The sequence below is a fragment of the Colobus angolensis genome, unplaced genomic scaffold, assembly GCF_000951035.1.
Source record: "Colobus angolensis palliatus isolate OR3802 unplaced genomic scaffold, Cang.pa_1.0 Scaffold24, whole genome shotgun sequence".
In the NCBI taxonomy this organism is placed as follows: domain Eukaryota; kingdom Metazoa; phylum Chordata; class Mammalia; order Primates; family Cercopithecidae; genus Colobus; species Colobus angolensis.
The window spans coordinates 4,377,929-4,397,738 of NW_012115599.1; the positions used below are offsets into that span (position 1 = coordinate 4,377,929).

The following is a 19,810-nucleotide window of genomic DNA, read 5'->3' on the forward strand; positions in this document are numbered from 1 at the left end:
TGTTCCAGGCAAGTCTTTTTCCTGGAAAATTTTTTTTGAGGGGAGGAGGGAGACTCTTGCCAAACCCCTAAAAAGAACCTCCTGAGCTGGAGATCCTCCCTCATCAATCATTACAGTCCTGGAGAGGAAGAACCAATAGCCAGGCCAGTGTGCCATGTTCAGCCTGGGCTGTGGCCTCGATTGGGTTCTGTTGATGTTTCTGTAGCACCTCCACCACCACCACCGTTTGCCAGTCTCTGATTTTGTGCCCACAGCTTGAGTGGGGAGAAAGGGAGTTGAAAACCTCAAGTCATTCCCCATCTGGGTGTTCTGTCTGCCTGGGGAAAGGACTGCTTTGACGTGTTCCCCAGAAGGAGCTGGCACATGGTGATTTTTAATTTGAGGCAAGTGAGGAGAGATTGACATTAAAAAACAAACGCCAAGCCCCCACTGAAATCAGTGTTGACACATGCTTTGCATTGACCTTTTCTCCTGGAAAAAGCTTTGCTGTGCTCCTTGCCATCTGTTCTAGAGTTTTGAAAACTTGTGTTCCTTCTGAAGCTTTTGGCAAAGTTGTCTTTGATGTGAGTAAGTTGTGGATGGGTGTTGACTAGCCTCTTGGGGGTCATTCCTTGTGGGAGCTCACAGGTGCTGTGGATAGAGCACCCAGGTTCTCACCATGGAGAGGACACTCTCCCACTGAATAGTGCACCCGAACTCTCACCGTGGAGAGGACACTCTGCCACCTGAATAGTGCACCCAGATTCTTACCATGGAGAGGATACTCTGTCACCTGAACAGCACCCAAGATCTCACCATGGAGAGGACACTCTCCCACCTGATCAGCTAGACAGGCAGAGTTGTGGGCAGTTCCTCTTGCCTTTCACAGTGCCATTTCTCTTCTCCCTTCCTTGGGAGTGGAGGTGTTCCTGCATGATCTGTTGCTGCAGGAAGGGGACAGCAGCTTGAGAGGGGACACCAGGAGTTGGCACTCCTGCAGTGTAGCCCTGGTCCTGCCACTAGGTGGCAGTACTAAGAAGCGTGCTTAGGCTTTTCTCTGTGTCTTAGTTTCCCAGTTGGTCAAGTGGAGGTTGTAGTACATGACCTGCTGACTTCACAGGCCCTTGCAAAGATGGAAGCAGGGCTCTCTGGTTCAGTCCTAGCTTAGAAATATGTTTTCATTAAACTGCACAAGGTTGAAGAGATTTTTAAAAGTTTGTTGCCTGATTTTTAAATCAGGAGCTCTCACCTAAAAATCCAGCTGTTTTTAGAAATCAAAAGACAACTCTTAGCCCACGCTCCTTCGTGACAGTGACTGACTGGCATTGAGGAGTGGCAGGCCCATGAGCAGGGGAATGAACTTTCTCTGGGCCACTGGCCCCACTCCTCCCTGTGATCTTCCTGACAGTGAGTCTGTGTCATCACACACCCTCCATATGTTTTGTTAAAGCTGGACTGTTTCACTTCTTTGTGTGATCTCCCTGGCCTCTTCAGGCATTTGGGTTTGTGCTCTTGATCTCAAGAATATATTCCAGATTTAGGATTTTGTGATAAGTAATGTGTCATACAAATACAAAGTGGTTTTTACAGGGAGGTGGCGGTGCAAGGGAAAGGCAGGAACACCTTCTTTCACCATGTTGGCCAGGCTGGTCTCAAACTCCCGACCTCAGGTGATCCACCCGCCTTGGCCTTCCAAAATGCTGGGATTACAGGCATGAGCCACCACGCCCAGCCTAATTTAGTCTTAATTTCTGCCCATGAGGAAATGAAGGCCGGAGGGATCTAGCAACTTGTTCAGTGTTCATGTACGTCTCCTGGATGAAACCCACCTTAACTGAGTTATCTGTCTGATTCCTTAGAAAAGCTTTAGAAGACTATTATTTTATGCTCGTTTTCTGCATTAAGTGAGCAGCATCTGTTGAGTTTCACCTTATTTTAAAAGAGAAACCAAGAGTTTGTAGGGCAGAAAATTGGAAAACAGAGCAGAAAGTGGGCCTGGATGCGTTTTTTCTTCATTTGGTATCCTCCAGCTCTTTTGGCTTATGTCATCTTTCCTTCTCAGACAAGTGGACTCTATTCCCAAAAGTCTATATAGGACTTATGTTAGGAAGCGCAGTTTCCTTTTACCTGCAAGATATAAACAGTTGGCAATTTCATAGGCCCGATTTTAAAATATCCAGCAAACCTCTTTGGCAGCAAACCCAGAATTCCTGTCTCAGCACCATGATGCGCTTCTTTGTCTCATATTCCTGGTCTAATCATTCTCATTGTCTGCCCAGCTGTTTGCCATCACTTCTCAGATAATCACTTTGGTATTTTTCTCCTCTTCCTGCTCACCTTAACTTCCCCTCCCTCACTTTTCCTTGCGAAGAAGAAGTCACTGGTGTCCTGATTCATTCAGAACAGCCCCTGGGACTTGGCACCCTCTAGCATGATTCAGTATTTGAATACAGAGCCAGGAGATATACTACTTGCTTCTTCTTCCAAAGCCCCATTGCTGAATTGAATATTATAGTGAGGCGCCCAAGGAGGGTTTTAAAATCTTTTACTTTATTTATTTTTCTAGAGACGGAGAGAGTCTCGCTGTGTTGCTCAGGCTGGAGTGCAGTGGTGCCATCATAGTTCGCTGCAGCCTCAACCTCCTGGGCTTGCCCAGCAATCCTCCCGCTTCAGCCTCCCGAGTACCTAGGACTACAGGCACGCACCAGTCAGTGCACCTGGCTAATTTGTCTTTGTTTGTTTGTTTTGTTTTTGTTTTGTTTTTGAGATGGAGTCTCGCTCTGTCGCCCAGGCTGGAGTGCAGTGGTGCGATCTCAGCTCACTGCAACCTCCTCCTCCCAGGTTCAAGCAGTTCTCCTGCCTCAGGCTCCCGAGTAGCTGGGACTACAGGCGCACGCCACCATGCCTGGCTAAATTTTGTATTTTTAGTAGAGACAGAGTTTCACCATGTTGGCCAGGATGGTCTTGATCTTCTGACGTCGTGATCCGCCCACCTCGACCTCGCAAAATGCTGGGTTTACAGGCGTGAGCCACCATGCTTGGCCTGTCTTTGTTTTTTAAAAGTTTGAAGACCATGATCTCATGTTGATATCAGAACTAAAAGAGATTTTAGAATTTATGTAATACCCTCCTCTGTGTATTACAAATTCTCACTCACTGTCTTCTCCCTGCAGAGAACTAGGCACTTCTGTCATCTTTGCTTATTTAGCAGGTAGAAGTCTAGGCTATCTCAGTAATTTCATTAGTGACTCCATGATGCTATGCTTATTAAAATCTTTTATCAGGAAAGTGATGGGAAGCAGCTAATCCTAGGAGTTTAAATGTTGAAGGATCTATAGGGAAGTGCAAATTAAAACCACAACAAGATGTCACTACACATCCACTAGAATAGCTAAAATGAAAAATACAATACCAAGTGTTGATAAGGATGTGGAACAACCGGAATTCTCGTATATGGCTGTTGGGAGTGTAAAATAGCACAACCACTGTGGAGTACCGCTTGGCAGTTTCTTATATGTAAAGGGAAATAGTCACTTGCCATATGACCCAACATTTCCATTCCTGGGTGTATACCTAAGAGAAATAATTATCTATGTCCATAGAAAGGACTTCTGTATGAATGTTTAATTCATAATAGCCAAAAAGTAGAAACAATTCACATGTCCTTCAACAGGTGAATGAATAAACTAATTGTGGAGTATGTATACAATGGACTACTAGTTGACCAAAAAAACGAAAACTACTGATACATGTAACAAGGAAGATGTATCTCAGAAATGTTATGCTGTGTGAAAGAAGCCAGACCATAGGAGCGTATACTGTAGGATTCCATTTATTCTAGAGCAAGCAAAACTATAGGGATGGAAAGCAGATCCAAAGTTACTTAATACATGGGATGGTGAGGGAGGGTAGGGGAGATTGTCTACAAAAGTACCTGAAGAACTACCTGCAGTGATGGATTGGCTGTCACCATAGCCACTCATGAGAGTATATACAGTTGGGAAAACTCATCGAACTGTACACTTAAAATGGGTGCATTGTATTATATGTGAAGTTGATATAAAAATAAAAATTTCTGAAGATGATGGATCTTATCAGAATTCTACCACCAACTAGCTCCATGCGTTATTGCGAAAGGAACTTAATCTTTCTGCATGTCTTCCCTGTTGGGAGAATGAGTATGATAGGTTGCTCGCCTACCTCATTCAGTTGTTGTGTGAATACAAATGAAATAATTTATTTTGAAAAGCCTTTAAAATAAGTCGTATACACATGCTGGGTGGGAGGAGTATTCCGTAAACTCATCTTGAGGGAAGAAAGACAAGAACTGTGGTAATGAATGTCTGAGCTAATATTTATATATATGTTGGAATTCATTTGCAAATCATCTTTTTACTTTGTGGAACATGAGCTGTGTCACTTCCCCTCCTTGGTCTTGAGTAAAATGAAGGGGTTAGACTAGATCAGACGTAGAAAACTGGAGGCTCGGAGATTATCTAAAGCTTTTCAGATGTGTTTTCTTTAGCGCCTATGTTATGGTGACCTGAACAGCATTAATTTAAAAGGTGACTTGTTGCCAGTGTTTAAATATGGAGATTTCACATACAATTTTGGGTTTCTAGCTCATTTTTAGAAATTAGCAGATCTGACAAAACCAGGTCCACATTCCCACATGGCAACAATGATCTGGAGTTGCATGGTGGCCATCCTGTTACATGAGCCATCACATTAGTTTCCCATATTGTTTACCACTATCTGTGTGTAGCCTTCTCTGTCCTCTGTAGAAACCTTAAGTGCAGAGTTAGTTCATTATTGAATGCTCACTGTGTGTTAAATACTATTTTATGACATGACAATCCAGAGGCAAACCAAACAGACAAAACCTCTAAACTCATGGTGAGCTATAAATAGCCATCCACATCTCCATCAACAATTAGGGGGAGAAAGTTAGACCAAAAATGCTGTATATTTTAGGGAAAACGAAAGAAAACATGTTTTCTTGTGGACATAAAAAAAAAAATCCTACATATTTAATAGGCAAAGCATGTCTATGTTAAAATTACCCTGCCTACTTCACATAATAGATCATATCATTTTTATCTTTTTGAATCAGTAGATTCATGGGTGAGATTATCTGAGTGTTTCAAAAAATGTCAGTAGGCAGAGAGACTGACCCAGGCTACTGAATGTTAAGATTTTCTTACCTCTGTCCAAACCATTAGGTTTTCCCATTTAATCAAGATCTTGGGATGCAACTCAGGCTGAAATAAACACCTCTATTGACAGTCTTCTCTGTTGACAGCCTCCTTCCGTAATAGCCTGAACCCTCTTAAGCTCTGGCTGAGAATCTCATCACCCTGATCGGTGTGGCAGACGGGGCTGTGCATAAGAAGTGTCTTGAATGGCACTCTCTCCCTCTTCTAACCTCGTAGTTTACATCTCCATTTGGCCAACTACACAGTGATAGTGACCAACATCTTTAGACTGACAAATCCTGTTAGGCGTGGATTTTGATCTCATGATTTAAATGCTTCTCATCTGCAGATAAGCTCCTCTATAGGCATAGATGCTTGACAATGTGGCTTCATCTGTGTTAAGTAAAGCGATTCACTGATTTGCTTTTAGATTTATCATGGTCACAGGCTTTGAGAATCTGGGCTGGCTCTTGTCAGCCATTGTGCTTACTGGATTGTGTGGTAGGCGACTGACCCATTTCCTCAGTCCTGGCTGAGAAGGTCATCTTGCTACCTACGAAGAAAACTGCACTGCTCCCATCTGGTGGTAGTTATCTCGAACTGCAGTGTCTGAAGGAATTGCCCTGTCTTTCAGCAGCGCTGGGCATCACTGAAGTGTAGGAAATACCTATTCCCACTTTTGTTTCACAACATTGTCAGCTGTTTCCATATTACCTGAAGGGTATCACATGGTTTTTCTAGGAGAGTGAACCACTCCAGCTTCTGCCCATAACTAGCCATGGGACTTCTAAGCCTTACTTGTTTTGTCCATGCATAAAGCAAAACACTTGGACTTAATGCTCTCTAGGAGTGCTACTCTTGCAAAGTCTGTAGTTCTGTGATTTTTTAAAAATTCGAAATATCAATGAAATGAATCCTACTTATACTATTTACAAAACAATTATGAACATACATAGAAATTTTGCAATTTATGCTACCATTTTCCTCAATTCTAATTAATTATAAGATACCATCATGGATTTAATAACTTTGGCAGGGGGTCGGGGGAAGAAAAGATAAATACCACTGCATTAAATGCACATGTTTATTATAAGACATTCGGATACCCTAAAAAGCAAAATGTAAAAAACATGCATTTTAGAATTGAGGAATGTGTGTGTGGGGTGGGGGGGGGGGAGGAGAGAGAGGGAGAGAGAGAGAGAGATAAGACCTCTAAGTGTCAATGCTACTTTTGAAAATGGAAAATGTTATTGAGGTAAAAGATTAGAGAGATGACAGTTAAAATTAAAGATTGTATGGTAAATTTTAGTGTTCATTAGAATACTGAGGAACACTGTAACAGGAAATATACAAACATGCAGTCTCTGGTAAATCATTATCACAGTCCACATTTGGAACCGAAGCCCATTACATTTTCTTTTTACAAAATTAGGTGTGTATTTTATGAAAACATTCAACAGTGCTTTGTGATAAAGGCTCTTTATGGTTGCAAGGAACAAAAAACTGACTCAAGCTAACTTGAAAAGAATAACTGTGTAAAGATGCAGCAGGAAATGCCATGGGCATCAACAGACAGGTACTAAAGTGCCGCCGAGCCTTGGGGGAATTCGAAGGGCAGAATCAGGACCCAAGTCTTTATTTCTCAGAGGCCTAAGATCTCTATAATGGTTGTTTATTGATCTGTATCAGTTTTGCATGTGGCTCCTAGCCCAGTACTACGTCATAACCTCTGCTCAAATTCCCATACTGAAGACTTCCCTCTGTGTTCACCTCTATACAATTAGTGACCACCTCTGAGCAAGAATAGCATACTGATTTTTTTACTGAACAGAGTCAATGGACAGGATATTCAAGCTAAATGATGACAATGTACAAGGCAGGCAGATGGATTGAATGTCCAGTGTAACTGCTACTTATTCAAAAGTCTTCAACTTTGACAGTTTGCCTCACTTTATCTGACTCCTCCCACCAATGGCATTGAACACCTCATACAGTGCTTTAGGAGTGAAGTTGAGGTTAGGGTTCTAAGAATTTGGGGAATGCTGTGGTGTCACAAATTTAGAGCACTTGAGAATTCCTGTAGAGTTATATGCATTTCTTTTTTTTTTTTTTTTTTAGACAGGGTCTCTTACCTAGCCTGGAGTTCAATGGCGCAGTCATGGCTCACTGCAACCTCCACCTCCCAGGCTCAAGCCATCCTTCCCACCTCAGCCTCCCAAGTAGCTGGGACTACAGGTGCATGCCCACCATGCCTGGCTAATTTTTGTAGTTTTTGTAGAGACAGAGTTTCGCCTTGTTGCCAAGGGTGGTCTTGAACTCCTGAGCTCAAGTGATCTGCCTGCTTCAGCCTCCCAAAGTTCTGGGATTACAGGCATGAGCCACCATACCTGGCTTATATATTTCTATTAATGAATTGTGAACTGTCTTTTAGAGAAAGGTCAGTGTGGACATTAAAAAGTCTCCCCAATAATTGTGTCATACTTGCCTTGTGTATGCTATGTGGAATAGCACTTTCTTACCCATATCATGTATCTTCTCGATAGCCCAGGAGGCAGGGAGGGCAGAAGGAATCTTTAGGTCTGTTTTTAGGTTCAAATTGAATGATAGGATGAGAAGAAAAAAAGAAGAGATTCTTGAAATTAATAGACAACTATTTATCAATTAGTGAAATAATTTCCTAGCCTCTCTGGTATGAGGGAAAGTGTGCTCCACTTATGTCTTTAAAAATGTTTTTGGTTTGAATCAGATCTCTTTGAGCCTCTGTATTCTTCAGCTGGTAATTGTTTAAAGGGGAAAATAATACCCAATCTCACAGAATTGTGTTAAGAATTAAACAAAAGCATCAAAATACCCAAGACAAGGCTGGTGCAGTGGCTCATGCTTGTAATCCCAGCACTGTGGAAGGCCATGGTGGGAGTCCAGGAGTTTGAGACCAGCCTGGGCAATATAACAAAAGCACTTCTCTACAAAAAAGTACAAAAATTAGCCAGGAGTGGTGGTGTACACCTGTAATCCCAGCTACTCGGGAGGCTGAGGTGGGAGGATCGATTGAACCCAGGAGGTCGAGGCTGCAGTGAGCAGTGATCGCGCCACTTCATGCCAGGTTGGGCCACAGAGGGAAACCCTGTCTCCAAAAAAAAAAAAGTACGTAGGATAGTAGTTGTAATGTAGTTGGGTTTTTTCCGCCCATTTATCTGTTTATTTGTAGGTTATTTGGAAAATAATTACTATTCTTTCGTTATACTGAGATAGGTGTTTGGAAACAGTTTCTCTGACTCTTGCCATCCCCTCCCATAAGCAATATCTCCAAGTTCTGAGAATCTAAGAATGTGTTCTACAACAGGCTAGCCCTAAAGGCTGGCTGGCAGTGGCATCAGTACCATTCGCAGTGACAGCGGCAACCTCCAGCCACCACAGTCATCTGACTGACTTTTTGAACAGTGACTCAAAAGAGCTTGTGTGTGTTTCTCTCACAGGTGGATTTGCTATTGTATTTCTGGTGAGGACAAGCAATGGGATGAAATGTGCCTTGAAACGCATGTTTGTCAACAATGAGCATGATCTCCAGGTGTGCAAGAGAGAAATCCAGATAATGGTAAGGCTGCCCCTTGGACTTGGGACTGTTTAAAATGGAGGCAGAGATTGTACTCATAAGAAAGTCAAGCGGGGTTTGTTCCCTTCCCTGAGATGGTACAGAGGCCTCTGGACAAAATGGGACTGAACAGCCGTGTGATATAGGACACCGCCCTTGCCTTGGTCACTCTCAGCTGGAGGGTGGAGGAGAAAGGAGCATATTGAGAGAACTGACCAGTTTTAGGTCAGAAAAATCATTTTGGGCATTGGGAAAATCTTACTTAGCAACATGGTTCCCACAAATTAACTGTGATATTTAATCCAGAAAGCCTGACTTTCCAATGAACTTCTTCTTCTGATCTTGTCTCTCTCTCTCTGCTACCAGTCCCCAGTCTCAGTTCAACCTTCCTGAGCTCTTCAAAATCCTGTGAACATATCCTTATACAACTTAATATTTTTACATGTTTTCCATGTAATAGTTTTAATAGTTTTTAGTTAGTTAATAGTTTAATAGTTTTCCATGCCTGGAAACCTAGACCAAAACCTAGAAACCTCATATATACTCTATGAATCTATTTATAGAAGTCCAAGAACAGGCAACATTATCTATGGAGATAGAAATCAGAACATGGTTATTCAGGGGCGGGAAGCTGACTACAAAGGGGTATACGGGGACTTTCTAGGCCATGGAAATGTTCTGTGTTGTTTTAGATAGTGGTTACACAGGGTACATATGTGTCAAAACTCAATTGAACACCTTAAAATCTGCACATTTTATTACGTTAATTAGACTTCAATTCTTAAAACTTACTCATTTTTCAAGGTGCAGATTTATATGTTTAAAGAAAGAGTCCCTATGTGTTAGATATACATGCTGAAATATATAAGGAGGAAATAATATAAAGTCCTTAGAACAATGAGTGGGTTTAGAAGATAAATAAGGTTGGTCAGGAGTTGACGGTGATCGAAGCAGAATTATTTTATGGAATTTGTTAGAGTAGCATCTTTCTTTTACCTCTGTTTGACATTATACATAATATTATACCTAATAAGTAATATAATATGTAATAGTATACACACATTATACATAAGAAACTTTGAATATATAGTCTTTTATTCCTTTGTGCTTCCACAGCGCTTTTGTTTTATACCAATTATTTGCTTAACCTGTTATGTTGTAAGCAGTTCTGCTATCAGGGAGTAAGTTATTTAAAATCAGAAATTGTATGCTCCAACACACTGCTTGACATGAAGTAAATGCTTAATAAACTTTGGAAGAAATTCATATTTGAATGATGATAGTAGCAGATACATATGTTCACCTAGAGATGATGATTCCTTTTATGCCCTGGATTTTAATGCTTTTTAAATAGCAAAAAGGGATCCAAAAATGGAGAGAGTGCCATTGTAGGTATCCCACCAGGCTCTTGCCCCTGTTCACCGTAAGTGGCCTTTTCAGTGGCTGCTTAGAATAACTAGTTAGGCTGCAGTTGGACTACTGAAAGTACTCAGAATGTTAGACAGCCTGGCGCTACTCTAGATTTTAGAAAGCCAAAACTATGTGGGAAGGAACTGTCAGCACTGCACAACACACCAGCCAACTCCCAAGGGCCATATACATACAGTCAAGACCACGTGGGTCTGTCTGTAAGGCACCAATGCCTTCCACTCCCCTGCACATAGCTCCAGATTCCCGTTCTTGCTGTATCTTCCTTCACACACGCAGTGGGTTTTCTGGGTGCTTCTCATTATTTGTCTTCCTCCCTCCTTGCCTGTGCTTGTTCAGCTCTCACACACTTTGTTTCTTGTCTTTGCTTCTGCTATTTCCTCTATCTAGAATGCCCTTCTTGCTCATTTACTTGTGTTACAAAAGCAATCCCATGATTTCACTTTCTCCTCCTCGTTTAAAAACACACTGAGTGCTTACTTGTGCTAGGCAGGCATTGTAGTGGAGGAGCTAAGAAGCACAGGCCCATGAGGAGCTCACAAATTAATGGGCTTGATTAAGAGTTAAATCACACAGGTTCAAGTTTTGGCCCAGACGCGTATTAGCTGTGAGAGTTTTGTTTTTAGTTTATATTCTTTCAAAGCTTTAATATTCAAATAGGTGAGCTAAGCTTGTTACAAAAAATGTCAAGCAGTTCCCCAAGGGGAGCTCCTATGCCATTACAAGGTCCCAGAGGCAACCACTTTAGGTGATTCTTTTGATGTCTTTCTAAATAACATGCTAATATTGCTAGTTCTTGATTTTTCTTCCATTTTAGGCATTATCTCCTATGGGAAGTAAAGACTTAACTGTCACTTATTCGCTGCTTGCCTCTCTCCCCAAATACTTGCAGTATTCTCATCTTCCATTCTTCCAAAACACTAGTAAACTTCGGCAATATGTTGTTTATATGAATATTAGTTTTTACATTATTATGTAAGAAAACTATTTCAACTGAATTCCTGGTGGGCTATGATTCCTCTGCCTTTCCTATATAACTTTGCTTTCACTAAAATTATTAATTGTCTTGTTTTCCCTCTCTTGGTCTGAGTTTTCTTTGTACTATTTAACAGTTTAATTCCCAGTTTTCCGTAAGTTGTGTAAACCATTTTTTGAATTTTTTAGATGCATTTAATGGTGTCTGTTTTATCATCTTCAAGATTTCTCCCTCAGTCTTCTGACTGAGGAACCTGGGCTGGTTGTTCTCTGCCTAATTTACAGTTGAATCTTGGAATTTCCTGGACATTTCCTTTGCCTCTCTTTTTTAGTTAGAACCTATAATTCCTCTTTTAGCTACTTCCTCATTTTGTTGGAGCTGATCCTCCAGTATCTTTTTTTTTCTCTTTCTCTGTTTTGAGACGGGGTCTCAGTTACCCAAGCTGGAGCGTAGTGGCACGATCATAGGTCCCTGCAGCTGCCATCTCCTGGTCTCAAGCAATTCTCCTGCCTCAGCTTCCCAGGTAGCTGGGACTATAGGCACATGCCACCAGACCCAGCTAATGTTTTTTTTTTTTCTTTTCCCTTAGAGACAAGGTCTCGCTATGTTGCCCAGGCTGGTCTCTACACTCTTGAGCTCAAGTGGTCCTCCCATCTCAGCCTCCCAAAGTGCTGGGATTACATGCATGAGCCACTATGCCCAGCCTCAGTAGCTTTTTGATGCATGATAGATACATTTTTTTGAACTTTCAGGTCTAGGCTGGGCGTGGTGGCTCACGCCTGTAATCCCAGCACTTTGGGAGGCGAAAGTGGGCATGGCGATCATGAGGTCAGAAGATGGAGACCATCCTGGCCAACAAGGTGGAAACCCGTATCTACTAAAAATACAAAAGTTAGCTGGGCATGGCAGTGTATGCCTGTAATCCCAGCTACTTGGGGGGCTGAGGCAGGAGAATCGCTTAAACCCAGAAGGCGGAGGTTGCAGTGAGCCAAGATCGTGCCACTGCACTCCAGCCTGGTGACAGAGCTACACTCCGTCTCAAAACAAAAAACAAAAAACTTTCAGGTCTGGAAGTATCTTTATTTTATGTTCGCACATCATAGTTTGAGTGCAAAATTCTGAGTTGGAAATCATTTCATTTAGATTTTTTAAAGCACTATTCTACTATATTTTAGCTTTCGGTGTTGCGCTTGGGAAATCCTAAGTCATTCTAATGCCTAGTCTGTTGGGAGTGAGTGACCCATATTTTCTACCAGGAAATTTACAAATTTCTCTTTGTTTCTAATGCTTTCTTGATACGCCTTTGTGTATGCATTTATTTATTATGTTAGGTGTTTGGTGGTCCCTTTCAATCTAGAAACTCATATCCTTGCATTCTGGGGGATGTTTTAGTTTCATTTTTTCCCCCTTTTTCTGAAATTTCTATAATTTGCATATTGGTTCTCCTGAATTGATTTTCTAATTTTCTTGTTTTCTCCCTTCTTTTTATATTTCTTTGTCGTTTTGCTTCACTTTCCAGATTTCCTCAGCTCTCCAATCATCCTGTTTAATTTTATTTACCAGACTTTTAAACTCTAAGATCTTTTTTGTTTTTGTTTTATTTTTAGTTTAGATGAAGTCCAGTTTATCAATTGTTCTTTTTATGGATTGTGCTTTTGGTGTCAAACCTAAGAAATCTTTGCCTAGCCCTCAATTCTGAAGATTTTCTTTTAAGTTTTATAGTTTTACATTTAAATTTATGATCCATTTTGAGGTTAGGTTTTTTGTTTTTGTTTTTGTTTTTTGGTGGGAGGACAGAGTCTCCTTGCTCTGTCGCCCAGGCTAGAGTGGTGGTGCAATCCCAGCTCACTGCAACCTCTGCCTCCCAGGTTCAAGCGATTCTCCTGCCTCAGCCTCTCGAGTAGCTGGGAGTACAGGCACGCACCACCATGCCTGGCTAATTTTTGTATTTTTAGTAGAGATGAGGTTTCACCATGTTGGCCAAGCTGGTCCTGAACTCCTGACCTCAAGTGATCTGCCTGCTTTGGCCTCCCAAAGTGTTGGGATTACAGGCTTGAGCTACTGCACCTAGCCATTTTGACTTAATTTTTGCATAATGAGACTTAGGTTGTGGTTCATTTTTTCCTCATGGATATCTAATTGCTCTTAGTACCATTTATTGAAAAGGCTGTCATTAAATATCTTGGTTAAAAATCAGTTGAACTTAATTGTCAGGGTCCATTTCCAGGTCTTTCTCTATTCTTTATTCCCTTCCATTAATCTATGGACCTATCCTTCTACCAATACCACACAGCCTTGATTACTGTAGCTAAATAAGTTTTAAAATGGACTGAATCTTCCCACTTTTTAGAAATTTCTTACTGTTTTAAATCTGAAGTCCTATGTGACGTTTTTAAGCCCACTAAGTCTCAGACTTCTGTCAGATAGAAGCCGTAACCCCAGCCCTACCTTTCTCAGCGACTGTAGGAATTGTGAAGGGAATCAGATGTAACATGCTGTGTAATATGCTGAAGCTTGGGTGTTAATACTCAAGCAGATTCCTCTCTGTACCTTCAGTGGAGGAATGATGGGCATGTTGCATCCAAACGCAAAGAGAACTGTTAGCGGTTTCACCGAGTGGTTTCACGCTTTATTTTGATAAATGCTGTCCACCATGTACTGGAGTCTGGTCTGAGTTCTTTGATCCATCTGGGATGTGTGCTCTGATAGAGTTGAAGGGATCTGACTTCTGATGGACTTTTGGAGGGTAGGTTTTGGACTTCTGATCCCTTTGCCTGAAAGCAGGAAAAGATTAATTACCTTCAGACCTAAAGGGGTAAGAACAGTGATAGGAAATAGCTAAAGCTCCAGATGCGTCAAGGCTGTTCTGTGTTCACATCTCCTGGCCCAGATGGATTACATCCTCATTGAGCTTGATAATGAGGACACTAAGCTGCCACCAGTGATGTTTGAGGATTTGCTTCGAAGAGAAGAGATCAGATGATTCAAAGCAGGCAAATGGCTTCTTATTCTACAAAGGGTGGAAGATAGATCTTCTACAGTAGGAAGCTCAGGATTGTTCTGGGGCACGAATCTAGAACAGATTATTTTATTTTTTTCTTCAACTTAAGTTCTAGGGTACATGTACAGGATGTGCAGGTTTGTTATATAGGTAAACGTGCGCCATGGTGGGTTGCTGCACGTAACAACCCATCACCTAGGTATTAAGCCCAGCATGCATTAGCTGTTCTTCCTGATGCTCTCCCTCCCCCCACCACCCCCCACAGGCCTCAGTGTGTGTCACTCCCCACTATGTGTCCATGTGTTCTCATCATTCAGCTCCCACCTATAAGGGAGAACACAGATTATTTTCAATGATGCTTTGATTATATCTTTTGTGTAAGAAAGTTGGGGGGGTGGGTGTGTGTATACATAATACATAATTGTTTGAATTTGCCTGAAAAAAACACAGGAAACATGAAAGAAAGAAACAATAAAAGTGGTTCACTATAGGGGATGGGGATTACAGTAGGAAAAAAATTGTCTAGTATTATGTACTATTTAAATGTTAATATATTACACCCTTTAAAAATGAATGACGGCTAGGTGTGGTGGCTCATGCCTGTAATCCCAGCACTTTGGGAGGCCGAGGAGGGTGGATCATTTGAGGTCAGGAGTTTGAGACCAGCCTGTCCAACATGGCCAAACCCTGTCTCTACTAAAAATACAAAAATTAGCTGGGCATGGTGGTGTACACGTGTAATCAGAGCTACTCAGAAGGCTGAGGCAAGAGAAGCACTTGAGCCAGGGAAGTGGGAGTTGCAGTGAGCCAAGATTGTGCCACTGCATTCTTGCTCTGGGTGACAGAGCAAGATTCGTCTAAATAAATAAATAAATAAATAAATGAGGCCCGGCACACGGTGGCTCATGTCTATAATCCCAGCACTTTGGGCAGTCGGATCACAAGGTCAAGAGATCGAGACCATCCTGGCCAACATGGCGAAACCCTGTTTCTACTAAAAATACAAAAATTAGCTGGGCATGGTGGTGCACAACTGAAATCCCAGCTACTTAGGAGGCTGAGGCAGGAGAATCGCTTGAGCCCGGGAGGCCGAGGATGCAATGAGCTGAGATCGCACCACTGTACTCCAGCCTGGCGACTGAGCAAGACACCGTCTCAAAGAAAAAAAAAAAAAGAAAGAAAAGGACATTTTAAGCTGTTTTGTAGTCACTTGGATGAGTAAGCAGAGATCCAAAGAGTCTTCAGGTTCAGTAAGAACAAACCATGTCATAACAACATCCTGTTCTCCTTTGGGAAGATGTCTGGATAGAGAGCTCCGTGGGGTGCAGTAGATCCAGTATCTGTGGACTTTGGCCAGGTGTTTTGATAAGAACACTCACCAGACATCTGTCAGCGAAATGAAGAGTCTAGGCCGAATTGCTACTGGTTATAAAGGTTTCTGATAAGTGGTTTGATATAAATCTGGAGGAAACTTTCTAAAAAGAAAGCATTGTGGCTTACCATTAATTTTGTCTTATTTTATATTTAACAAATAACTTGCTTAAAGAAATAGAAGATATAGTGATCAATTATGTGCCTTTATAAAGTTGGAAGATGTAATAACTGCATTGAGTTACAGAATCAGGCTCCAAAATGGTTCTTACAAGTTGGAGAAGTAGACTGATTCTAATGAAGTGAAATAATAAGGTAAGATCATACACTTGAAATTTTAATCAACTTTACAAGCATAGTTCTTGGGAGGCAGAGATTAAAAGCAGCATGAGTGGAAAAAGACTTAGGTATTTAAGTGGTCAATTAATTCAGAATGCATGTATAGTATGATGTGGGTGCCAAAAGACAAAAATAATGTAATTTTTAGCTACATTAATAGAATTATAGAAGGTGATAGTGCTGGTCTACTTTGTATGAGTCAGACCAAGCCAAAAGTATTTCATTAGTTTCCTGGGGCCATTCTTAAGAATATAGCAGAGCAAAGCACATCAATGTAGCAGCAGCCAAAATGGTCTTAAAAACCATGTCAGAGAAAGAGGGGATGTTTCACATGGAGAAAAGAAAACTCAGTCTAAGTAATATTATTTCACCTGTTTATTATATTTTACTTCTCATTTATTTATTTATATTATTTTCTGAGACTGAGTCTCACTCTGTCACCCAGGCTGGAGTGCAGTGGCAGAATCTTGGCTCACTGCAACCTCCGCCTCCTGGGTTCATGCAGTTCTCCTGTCTCGGTCTCCCGAGTAGCTGGGACTACAGGCGTGTGCCACCACCCATGGCTAATTTTTGTATTTTTAATAGAGATGCGGTTTTACCATGTTGGTCAGGCTGTTCTCAAACTCCTGACCTCAGGTGATCCACCCACCTTGGTCTCCCAAAGTGCTGGGATTACAGGTGAGCCACCGCACCCAGCCTCACCTGTTTAGAAAGTGGAAAAATAAACTAGACTTGCTAATTTTGCTCTGGAGAGGACAATCTAGAAAATCAGGAGGTGGAAGATTCCAGATAGGTAAGGAAGAACTGTCTAACAGTGAGGGCTATCTGTAGATTGGCTGAGGGCCTAAGGAAGTGGTATTATTCTAAGAAAACAGATTGTCGGCTGGGCTTGGTGGCTCACACCTGTAGTCCCAGCACTTTGGGAGGCCAAGGCAGGCGGATCACAAGGTCAAGAGATCGAGACCATCCTGGCCAAGATGGTGAAACCCCGTTTCTACTAAAAATACAAAAATGAGCTGGGCATGGTGGCGCATGCCTGTAGTCCCAGCACTCGGGAGGCTGAGGCAGGAGAATCACTTGAACCTGGGAGACGGAGGTTGCAGTGAGCCAAGATCATGCCACTGCACTCCAGCCTGGTGACAGAGCAAGACTCTGTCTCAAAAAAAAAAAAAGGAAAGAGAGAGAGAAAGCAAAAGACAGGACAGGACAGGAAAGGACAGGACAGGAAAGGAAGAAAGAAAGGAAGGAAGGAAAGAAAGGGAGGGAGGGAAGGAAGGAAGGAAGGGAAGGAGGAAGGGAAAGAAAGGAAGGAAAGAAAGAAACAGCTTGTCAAAAGGCTGTAGTGGGGATTCAGATATGGGCTGCCTGGTTGCTCTAAATCAGTGTTACTCAAAGGATCTTTTTTTTTCTTACGCTTTTCTCCTCCTGTGTGTTGACTTACAAAAATGTATTTTCCTCCCAGTCTGTCATGTTACTTTTGTGTGTATACAAATTGAGATAAAATTGACCCTTTTAAAGCATATGGTTCAGTGATTTTTAGTATATTCACAAGGTTGTGCAACCATCACCACTATCTAATTTTAGAACACTTTTTTCTTACCCCTCGAAGGAAACTTCCAGCCTGTTAGCAGTCTTTCCTTATTCCCCCTCTCCCCAGCCCCTGATAACCACTAATCTTTTTACTGCATATTCTAGATATTTCATATAAATTGACTCATACAATATTTGACCTCTTGTGTCTGTTTTCACTTAGCATATTGTTTTTAAGGTTCATCCATGTCATGGCATGTATCAGTACTTCATTCCTTTGTGTGGCTTGTGATATTCTGTTGTACGAATGTACCACATTTTATTTATTCATTTATCAGTTGATGGAATTTGGGTTATTTTCACATTTTGGCTATTGTGAATAATGTTGCTATGAACATTTGTGTAGATATTTTTGTGTGGACATAATATTTTCACATCTCTTAGGTGAAATTTCTAGGTCATATGATAACTTGACTTTTTGAGGAACTGTCAGACTGTTTTGGCAGCTGCATCATTTTATATTCCTACTAGTAATATAAAAGGATTCCAACTTTCACATCCTTGCCAATATTTTTTTATTATTTGTTTTTTATTATATCCATCTTAGTGGATGTGAAATGGTATTTCATTGTGATTTTGATTTACATTTCCCTAATGATTGATGATGTTGATCATCTTTTCATATGCTTTTGGCCATTTGTATATGCTCTTTGGAAAAATATCTATTCAGATCCTTTGCTAATTTTTACAATGGGTTGTCTTTTTTGTTGTTGAGTTGGAAGGGTTCTTTACATATTCTGAACACTAAATCCTTATCAGATGTATGATTTGTAAATATTTTCTTCCATTCTATGTGTTGTTTTTAGACTTCCTTAGCACCATTTGAAACACAAGTTTTTTATTTCAATAAAGTGTGATTTATCTGCTTTTTGCTTGATTGCTTGAGCTTTAAGTGTCATATCTAAGAACCCATTGCCTCATCTAAAGTCACAAAGATTTGCAAATATGTTTTCTTTGAGGAATTTTTAGTTCTTTGATCCATTTTGAGTTAATGTTTGTATATGGTATGAGGTAGGGATCCAAATAATTCCCACTTGTCTGAGCACTACTTTTTAAAAAGACCATTCTTCACCTGTTGAATTGTCTTGGCACCCTTGTCAAAAATCAGTTGAATATAAATGTACCAATACTACTCAGAGGATCTTGTACCATAATATAAATCACTGAACTGCTTCCCTCACAGGCAAGATCTTGCTGGGGGGAAAAAATGAGCTTAGTGATTTGATTGATTTATGTCCTGGAGCAAGCTCCTTATTTCCTTACCTTCTGGTAATAGTTTACTAACCAGCAGATGTTTGTGGACCACATTTTGAATAGCACTGCTCTACATCTTTGCTTCTTTAAGAGTTACTGACCAGCAACATAGTTACACACCTATTAGAAACTTAGAATCTCAGGCCTATCCCAGGGCTACTGGATTAGAATCTGCTTTATAACAGGATCCCCACGTAATTCATACAGATATTAAAGTTTGAGCAGCACGATTCTAGAATTAGACTCTAGAATGACTTTAAGGGTCCATTTAGTAAGTACAAGATTAATTAATGAATAAGACTTAGGAAAGGGGACAGGCACAGTGGCTCATGCCTATAAGCTCAGCACCAAGGAGTAGTAAAGCAGAAGACATTTATAATGCAATCTTGGTGGCCGGGCATGGTGGCTCATGCCTGTAATCCCAGCACTTTGGAAGGCCAAGGCGGGCAGATCAGTTGAGGTCAGGAGTTCGAGACCAGCCTTGCTAACATGGCAAAACCCCGTCTCTACTAAAAATACAAAAAGTTAGCCAAATGTGGTGATGCACGCCTATAATCCCAGCTACTTAGGAAGCTGAGGCATGAGAATTGTTTGAACCCAGGAGGTGGAGGTTGCTGTGAGCTGAGATCACACCACTGCACTCCAGCCTGGGTGACAGTGAGACTTTGTCTCAAAAAAAAAAAAAAAAAAAGACTTTGGAAAGGTAGAATAAATATGGGTATAGAGAAGAGAAAAGTAACTGGAACTTCTTATATAGCAGAAGTCCAACAAGGTCTCCAGTAGACTCCAAGGCCAGCCTAGATCTCAAAATGCTTTTTGTTTTACTGTTGCACTGGACTTGATAGTTTTTGTTTGCCAGTAAATAACTCCTCTTGAAAGAATTATAAAGGAAATTTAGGATTATAGAGAGAAAAGGGGAGAGGGAATAGTAAAGCAGAAGACATTTATAATGCAATCTTGGTGGCTGGGCACAGTGGCTCACACCTGTAATCCCATCACTTTGGGAGACTGAGGTGGGTGGATCACCTGAGGTCAGGAGTTCGAGACCAGCCTGGCCAACATGGCGAAACCGTGTCTCTACTAAA

General features: G+C 41.2%; 1 protein-coding gene across 1 annotated transcript in view; it reads left to right on the top strand.

The window, feature by feature from the left end:
• The window catches only part of AAK1 (AP2 associated kinase 1), a 168,748-nt gene that overhangs the window by 76,504 nt on the left and 72,434 nt on the right, over positions 1-19,810 (top strand). The window contains exon 3 of the mRNA XM_011945255.1: positions 8,651-8,769. Coding sequence (XP_011800645.1) covers positions 8,651-8,769 — 119 coding nt within the window. The remainder of the gene's footprint in view (positions 1-8,650; positions 8,770-19,810) is intronic.